Source organism: Ctenocephalides felis, unplaced genomic scaffold (assembly GCF_003426905.1).
Source record: "Ctenocephalides felis isolate EL2017-DRISC unplaced genomic scaffold, ASM342690v1 CF-g0.4_SCAFFOLD_01983, whole genome shotgun sequence".
NCBI classification, from domain to species: Eukaryota; Metazoa; Arthropoda; class Insecta; order Siphonaptera; family Pulicidae; genus Ctenocephalides; species Ctenocephalides felis.
This window is the reverse complement of record NW_020538137.1, coordinates 80,931-89,642: the sequence shown is the minus strand read 5'-3', so window position 1 is coordinate 89,642 and position 8,712 is coordinate 80,931. Positions and strand designations below refer to the sequence as shown.

The following is an 8,712-nucleotide window of genomic DNA, read 5'->3' as shown; positions in this document are numbered from 1 at the left end:
GCAGTAATCCGAGAACTTTCTTTGAAATTATAATTTAAAAAAAAAACAACACTGGTCTGGTATAGGTAAACTCATTTTCTTGGCTTTAGAAAAAAAGCAGATCCACCATCCATACTGTTTCTCTTTGGGGAAGTTAAGAATTCAATAATAACTAATCCATCCTTGTCGTGCTACATCAGAAAATTTGAAATCGGTTCAGCTTCGCATACTTATCCCAAACTTGTTCTCAAACGATTCAGATTGACTTGTCGCAGGCATTGACTTGTTGCAAGCTCTCATCGAGTTTTATCTATTTTTTTAAAAACTGTTTTCAGATGATTGTCAGTAATTGGATAACCTTGTACCTCCGCGACAGGTACCTGTTTGTAAACGCCAGCGGCTTCAACGGCGTACCAGTGACCGCCGATATGATGAGAACTTTAGAACATTATGCACTGGCGAATACAATAAAAGGAAGTTTTGTAGAGGTATAATAGATAATGCAATATATCACAATGTATTATCGAAGTGAAACTTCTTAGGCGACTTTGAACAAGGTTGCTTTCAATGTTCAATGAGTTCAATGCAAAGTGAGCTAATGTTTTAATAATGATTGTTTTAGAATGCCATAGATTAGGAATGTTGAAGATTGTTTTAAAATTTTTAGAATGTAAAATGTTTTTCGAATGTTATGGATTATTTCATAATTTTTAGAATATTTATTGTAGACTATCTGATTGCATACTCTTTGAAGGTCTTGCAGACTGCCCAAAGGCATTGCAATCTCATTTTCACATTACGAAGTTTCAATTCTTTTGCAGAGTATCACTTCTTTTATTTTATTGTTTTTTTTAAAACGCCAAAAATTTAAAACGTAGAAGCTTTAAAATTGATTTTTGTCAGTTTTTAAAATATATCATAATTATGGATGAAAAAGAAATAGTTGGTGATGATTTCTTTATAAAAAATCAGACCTCAATCTTGAAACATTTGTCAAGATTGGGTCAGAAAAATATACGATACACGGCGACATTGGCAGGTAAATTGTATTCGTGAGAATGATTTTTATATGTAGACTCTTCTATAGATTTTTAGATATTTTTTAGACATCTATATATTTTACACATTTCTAGACATTTTAAAATATGTTTTTTAATTTTTGTACATTTTTAACCCTTGCCAGTAGGCGACATATACATTTATGTATGTATATCTAGACATTTATGTACATATTAAAAAATTTTAAGTTACATTTAAACATCACTAGACATTAAAAATTAATACATTGGCAAAAAGTTGAAAATTTTTAAAATTACCATTTGATTTGCTGATTTTTTATATATCTATTCAGGATTAACTATAACGGCAGAATTAGCAGGGTTACTTCAACAAGCAGCGTCAGAAATGAATCGGTGCTCGAAGCTAATTCAGGCCGAAGAAGCGAAGGAGACGAGGCGTGATCTTAGTGGCTTGAAATCCCTTCACTCAGAAAGGAATAAATTAAATGAAAAGTCTCGGGAACTGGAATTGTGTATCAAGTCCCTATTCAGGAATATAATTTATAAACGCATGAAGTAAGATATTTTGACATTTATGGGCCAATTCTCGGATAACACAGCTAAGTTTTGTTTGTAGACTCCTGCTTTAGCATATCATGTCTTAAATAAGCATATGTTCAGGATTATGTATTCTTGGACCACGTCGTGTAGGAGGCACTCTTTTTTCGGTTGAATTGAATGGGTCCTATTCAGTTTCCTTTTCTTTTCATGATCGTTCTCAGTGAAGTCTTTTATGGACTTATTCTTTTGTTATCTTGTCAGTCCACTTTATTTTCTCCATTCACCTGTCTCCTGCGCACCACATTTTAAAACTCTCCAAATAGTTCTTGTCGGCTTTTCTTAGACTCCATGTTCCTGATCCGTAAAGAGCTATGCTCTAGACATAACATTTTTTTATCAATATCATCCACAAGTCGAGACTTGGTTGGTTCTCAGTAGTGTTCTCAACTTCGCAAACTCCACCTTGGCGCTTGCGATCTTGTCCTGATCTTTCTCGTGCTGTATTCGTTTCTGGTCAGAATGCTTCCTAAATATTTGAAATGATCAACGTCTTCCAATTATTGATTTTCTGCTGTTATCTTCAGAGTATCATCTCGTTTTGATACTCTCATCACTTCCAATTTGTTGATGCTGATTTCCGTTCCATATCTTCTACCCATTTCGACGATTCTGTCCATCATGTTTTGCAGCTCGGTTTGGTTTTTTGATATTACCACTAGATCAATCATTTTGCCATATAAAATAAAATATGTCACCAGGAATAGCTGTTATACCTACCATAACTCCTTGAACAGCATAAGTTAAATATTTTTTAAACATCAGTTTATTTACAGAGATATCGTACCAGTGACACGAAGTATCCGCATATGTGAATTGGGCCGCTGGTTGACAAAACACACAAGACTGTTTTTAAATGACGGGAATTTACGATTTATTGCATATTTCGTGTATGACAAGGTATATATATATATATAATAAATAAATGGTAGTCTTTCATCTATGCTTCCTGATCCTGCACTTCGGTTTTTAGTACCCTGTATTTTCTCTTTACCAATCCCTTCAGCCCTTCTATTTTACCATCCACGACGTCGTGCAGGAGGCACTCTTTAGAACAGAACGGGTCCAATCCAGTTTCCTTCTTTCTTCAGGATTCTTGAAAAGGCCGATCTTGAAATGTCAAGAGAACATAAAAATCTCCTCAGGCAGTTACTAATAATGATTTTTTCCATATCTTCACAGGCTGCATCAGTACGAGCAAACTCTTTGAAAGCCTTGATCCCGTTGTATGAGGACGATGAACTACCAAGAAAATTAAAATTGTTTACACAGAAATATCAACAGAGATTTCTTAGTTTATCTTGGGACAAGAGCCGTTTTAATCAAGAGATTGCAATAAAGCTTGTCACAGCTATGTTCAGGTGAGAGTTGAGAATAAAAATGTTCACTTAATGGACATATGCATGAAACTTTTGATGATGATAACCCAGTAAACACCCAGCGGTAGTAGCAATCTTATATTACAGCTGTTCAAAAAATAATAGTATATCGCCAGCGAAAAAGTAAAAAAATACAAGCAATAAATGAATGTATGTTAATTCTAATTGAAGAGTGAAGTTGCGAAAACAATATTTGTTTAGTAATTTAGTAATTTAGTTGTTTGACATAATCCGCTGTCTCAACAAATATTATAGAAGTTATTAATCAGCAATTTATTAATCTTCATTTCTCTAATGAAGGTTCATTTCTAAATAATAATTACAATGACAAACCGATCATGTCATATTTGAAGTATGACTTTAATTACATTATTGTTTTTAAATATTATAAATATTTTTAAAGCTATTATAAATATATAATTTTTAATTTTATAAATGTGTATAATGGTTGACGCTATGGGTTGAAGCCCCTTTCTGGGGTATTGCAATGACTGCCGCTTATTATATTTTAGCATTTCCCCATTACGAAAGGTGTACTTCAACTTCTTAACCCGACTTCTACGAATGCCCTGTAATTACCTGTTGAGACTGATATAGCTAATTAATTATCCATTTTTGTCCATTCAGGTCTTATCCATACTTATTCACTAGGAAAGACTTGAACACTGTTTCAAGTTTGATGTTCTCTCCAAATCGAAAGGTTGCCATCCCAATCGATAATGTTTTTTTGAAATTGGATGAAGATTCAAATGGGGCCGGGTTTGGGGTTCGATGGTTCAGACATGTTGTAACTTCTGTTATTGAATTGAAAGTAAGTAAAATATGTATATATGATAGTCATGTGGATCTCGTATAAATATTTTTTTTGAATCTTTATTCTTTATTTTTATTATTTTTCAGGGATTAAATTTTATTTCTTATCTAGTGGATGCCCTAGTTGCAAACATTGAGATAATGAAAGATTGGAATTCGATGATACATATTCTAACAGAAGAAGTTGATGATCCTTTGACCCCAATCCCCCAACCCCAGGAAATTTTAATTGAAATGATGTTCTGGTGTGCAAGTCTTTCAACTACTAGTGAATATCCAACTGATAGCATGGTAATATTGCATTGCAATGATGCATATATAAAACTGAGGTAACTTGACCTATTTTACTGGCAGGGGGTACTTACGGAAGCGACAAGAATAAGCATTTTCTAGAAATGATCTCAAGTTGCAATATTCGCAACGAATCCGAATATGGTCGATAATTACAAGTACAGGACCCTACTTAATTGATATGCAGCTGCTCTCCTGGTCAATTAAATAAACAAAACGCTCTTGGTCTCCAGACAACTTGATTTTTTTTTGGATTTTTGGACGGTGTATGAACTCATGACCATTGGAATAGTTTTGTGGAAATCAGTTTGTTGCTTTTAGTACTACACATCTGTTTCCTTGATGTGATATTATAGTATGATAGTCGTCAAACATTTAAGGCAATAATTTATAAGTCCAATTAGCAGTACAACATTAACTAAATCTAAACCGATCAAGTAAAAGTACCCTGTCCTGGTTTTAATGTCAGTACATGCAAATGGGTAAAACTATCCAGTTGTTTCTTCTTCTAGTGTGTTGATTATATGTTTAAACATTATTTTTTATTTCTAAATTTCATTAGTTTTCATATGTACAGGTCCCAAGTTTAAAACAAAGAAAACAAATGAAGGAAGAAAAATTAAATATCACAAAACATCTAATGCCTGTGATAGCAATTCTGTTGGCTCGCTTCAAAACCAATGTGAATTGTATTATTCATTTGATCAGAATACCTCAATATTTTGACTTCGAAAATAGAAGTGAGATGGAAGATCTGGTTAGTATTTTAATTTTTGTACCTATGAATACCTATAAGGATTACTTGTCTTTGTGCTTGAATTGCCACCAGCAGGAGTATATATTTCAACCAGAAATTTTAATTGCATATGGGAATGTTCATGCATCTTGTATTTGTAGTTTTTCTAACTTTTTAATATATACTTATTAGTTTAAATGTAGTGTTTTATGTTTACAGCATTTAAGGAATTTATTGGGCGCTCTGCAAGTCATCGCCCAGGATTCTGCAGACGCAATAGTGTTGGACAACTGCAGCAAGACTTTGCATTGCCTTTATAAAAGGGCAAGCATTGTTGCAGATTGCGGTGCCGCCATATCGACCATTGTGACCGAATGCGCCTTTGTATATATGGAGCCATATGGCTAAGTATTGTGAATGGGGTACGAATTACATTTTTGTTATGTGTAGAAAGTTGTCAAACAATTCATCTCTTAATCAGAAATAATTTTTCTTTCTAGCAAATGGATCCAAAATAAATGGAAAGAGGATTTTCCTCGGATTGTAAATTCTCTGAAAAAAATATACATTTTCCACTATTTACATAACATAAATTATTTAGATATATGGGATGATTTTTTAGAAGAATTTCAAATGTTTAGGAATGGTGTCATTGAAAGAAATCGTCCTATCGAGGTATGTTAATTAGATCAAAGATTAAACATAACTAATTTAACTAATTCATACTCCTATCAAAATATATTTTAGGGAACGAGATACTGCCTACTTTCCTGCGGCACATATTTATCTTGGGAATTGATGGAAGTAAAAGATATGGATCTAAATAATATGGTACTCAATGCTATGGATTGTATGAAACGAGCCGATGTATTAGAGTTAAAATTGAAAAAATATATTGAAATCTGCAAGGACATCGTAAAAAATGTCACTCATGATGATCTGCAACAAGCTGTAAGTTGATTTGAAAAAATCAAAATTTTAAAGTAATACTAATTGTAAGGCAAATTTCAATATTGTTTTAAACTATACATGAACTACTTGTCTACCTGTCCACCTGTCTCCAACTTCTTCAACCTTCTACTTCTACTAACAGTTTTACCTTGCTGCCTGTTTACTGTCCAATCTGTTAACCTGTTCACAACTCTTCAGTTCACACGTCTACTTGTCCATCTGATTGCCTGTCTATGTATCCACCTACTTACCTACAAGTCTACTTGAAAATCAATTTACCTCTATCAATGGGAATCGAATGCTTTTTGAGTAATTGAAATCGAATAATCGGTGCTCCGGGATTGTCCACCAAAAATAGTATCCTTATTAAATTGTATTATCAATAAGGTTCATAAATAGTAGATTGGGCTATAATTTTTATTTTGTTCATAATTTTAACCATTTCTAGTCCTAAAAATATTGATTGAAGTAACGCTTACTATGTCCAATCCAAGCCTAATCAAAAATGTATGGGAAAGCGTCTTGTTAGGTTTGGACGACATGGCAAGCACTCGCGATTTTTGAACAATTACAACCTATGTTGGTTTTATCGAAGTTGCTGAAATGTTTTTTGTACTTTTAATTAATTAATTTCTAACATTTTAGGCCTTGATTGCAATATGTTCTTTAGCCGCGAATTTCAACCGAGAACTGGCCGACCATCAAAACCCAATAATACACGACTTAGTTTTAAAACTCGGCTCGGATGACATAACACTAATAAATATTTTAAAAATCCGCAAACTATCGATTTGTTATTTGGACGTGTCCTTTGTTTACTCACAAAATTTCAAAAAATAGAAAATATTCTCTCACTTGCGACCAGCTAGGCTTAATTGTTTTTAAAGTCTGATATTATAATTCTAAGTTTTTTTTTTATTTATGGTTTCTAGGACTAAAAACTTTTTTTAAAGTTTGAGTAGAGAAAGTCACTTCTTCGAGAAGTCACACTGATTTAAATTAATACTCTGGTATAAATCTAAATTTATGATTATGAATAGAAAAATGAAATGTCTACATTATTATTACCAAAAAGCAGCTGATATGTGCCAGAAATTAAAATAATATAAAATACAGTATATGTAGGGCAGATTGAATGATACACATATGGACAGGATATGACAAATTAATTTACTTAAAATATGAAATTAAGTATTAATCAGGGCCGGTCCTACCTTTAATACGATTAATGCAAAAAATACGAGCGCACGTCTTAGGGGGCGCCAACACAAGATTCGAATATTAAATATTCAACATAGTTTTTGTTCAATATATAATTTCTTTGCATCTTCTACTAATTTTTCCACAATATTTTAAAAAAATCACTTTATAACAACAAAGGGAAAAGTAAAGATGAATACATGCAATAAGGCCCTCACGATATAGATTAGGAAAAGTTTAAGATGCAATTTTGGATATCTTAAATAATAAAAAATTTAGTTAATTTAATCCAACATGAAGTACCAGTTTTATGTTATGGTTATGGTTATGTTATACCGTTTAAAAGACTTTCCAATATAGTGTGATAATTGAGACTTATTTTATTTAAAGCAGTTCAACATTTAACATCGCTCATATTATAAATGTACATGCATTTTGGCGCAAAGAGTAATTTAAAGACAATAATTATTATTTTTTGGTAAACGGTAAATATTAGTATATTATATTAAAAAAATGTAGACATGGGTACAATACAAAGTCTGTCGGGTCATCTAGTATATTAAATTTGAACAAATAATTTTTGAACAAGTCTCTATCTAATTTCTATCAGTGATATCAATAATTAATTTTGTTCTCTAACACAACATTTTGCCTAATTGACAATCCAGTATGCTAATGTTCAATGTCGGATCGATAAAATTCCATTTTATAGCTTTCAAAGGAAAGTGTGTGGAAAGTGAATGGAAACCTCTCGCTTATTTTTCAAAAAAAAATCTGAAAAACAAAGAACGTGTCCAACGCACTACGGCGTGCTTTTTGCAGGGTATGAAGTATTTCAATACTTTAATCAAATCATCGAACGTAACTTCATTTGGTTCACCGACCACAAACCACTTGTATATGTTTTGCAGCAAAAACACGACCACATACCACCAGTTCAACTCAATCAGATAACAAATATGTCACAATCCACGACAGATGTCAGACATGTGAGCGGAACGAAAAATATTCCGGCTAACTTGTTTTCAAGAGTTCAATCAATCAGTTCCCAATTAGAATTTACCGAAATAGCAAAAGCACAAAAGGAGGACAAGGAGCTTAAACAATATTTATTAATTAAAACTGCATTACAACTTAAGACAAGAAAAATTCCAGGAACAAATTACTCCATATACTGCGACACGCCTCAAGGAAGAGAACGACCATTCGTACCTGTAAGCATGAGAAAGAAAATTTTTGACAGGCTGCATAATTTAAGTCACCCAGGACCTGGACCAACGATAAAACTAGCGCTTTCTTTGGCCAAACATCCGTCGGGACTGTAGGGTTTGGTCCAAAGGATGTTTGAAATGCAAGCGGAGCAGGGTAAGCAGACACACCGTAACGCCCATTAAGGAATTCAATGTCCCTACGGCAAGATTCATACAGGTTCATATCAATATCGTAGTTTCATTACCTCTATCCAAAAAAATTCGCTATCTTTTAACACGATACCGCAAATGACGGCTATAGCCGTCCGATCTTGAACAAGGCAAAAAACGGTTATAGCCGCCATGCACATTTTTTTGCATATCCAATTCCAGACATTACATCAGAAACGGTAACACATGCATTTCTTTTATGTTGGGTCTCACGCTTCGCAGTTTCAGCACAAGTCACGAGTGACAGAGGAAGACAGTGTGACGCCTCACTATTCCGAAACGTCGCACAAGCATGTGGAATCCACTTGATACAAACATAAGCTTAT

At 33.2% G+C, this 8,712-nt stretch overlaps 1 protein-coding gene across 1 annotated transcript; it reads left to right on the top strand.

The window, feature by feature from the left end:
* Window positions 1-903: 903 nt before the first annotated feature.
* LOC113380263 (cohesin subunit SA-1-like) lies at window positions 904-8,290 on the top strand. Its single transcript, XM_026619619.1, has 11 exons — window positions 904-1,018; window positions 1,331-1,553; window positions 2,372-2,495; window positions 2,778-2,956; window positions 3,602-3,785; window positions 3,875-4,078; window positions 4,656-4,835; window positions 5,034-5,160; window positions 5,416-5,489; window positions 5,562-5,765; window positions 7,877-8,290. Exons 1-11 carry the CDS (start codon window positions 904-906, stop codon window positions 8,288-8,290), a joined length of 2,028 nt encoding a protein of 675 aa, XP_026475404.1.
* Window positions 8,291-8,712: the final 422 nt, after the last annotated feature.

What these genes read in the sequence shown, in the direction of transcription:
- LOC113380263 (XM_026619619.1), top strand. Translation starts at nt 904, where the DNA reads ATGGATGAAAAAGAAATAGTTGGTGATGATTTCTTTATAAAAAATCAG. An exon ending in ATACACGGCGACATTGGCAG is followed by an intron (nt 1,019 to 1,330) that starts GTAAATTGTATT and finishes ATATCTATTCAG; the next exon opens with GATTAACTATAACGGCAGAA. An exon ending in CATATTTCGTGTATGACAAG is followed by an intron (nt 2,496 to 2,777) that starts GTATATATATAT and finishes ATATCTTCACAG; the next exon opens with GCTGCATCAGTACGAGCAAA.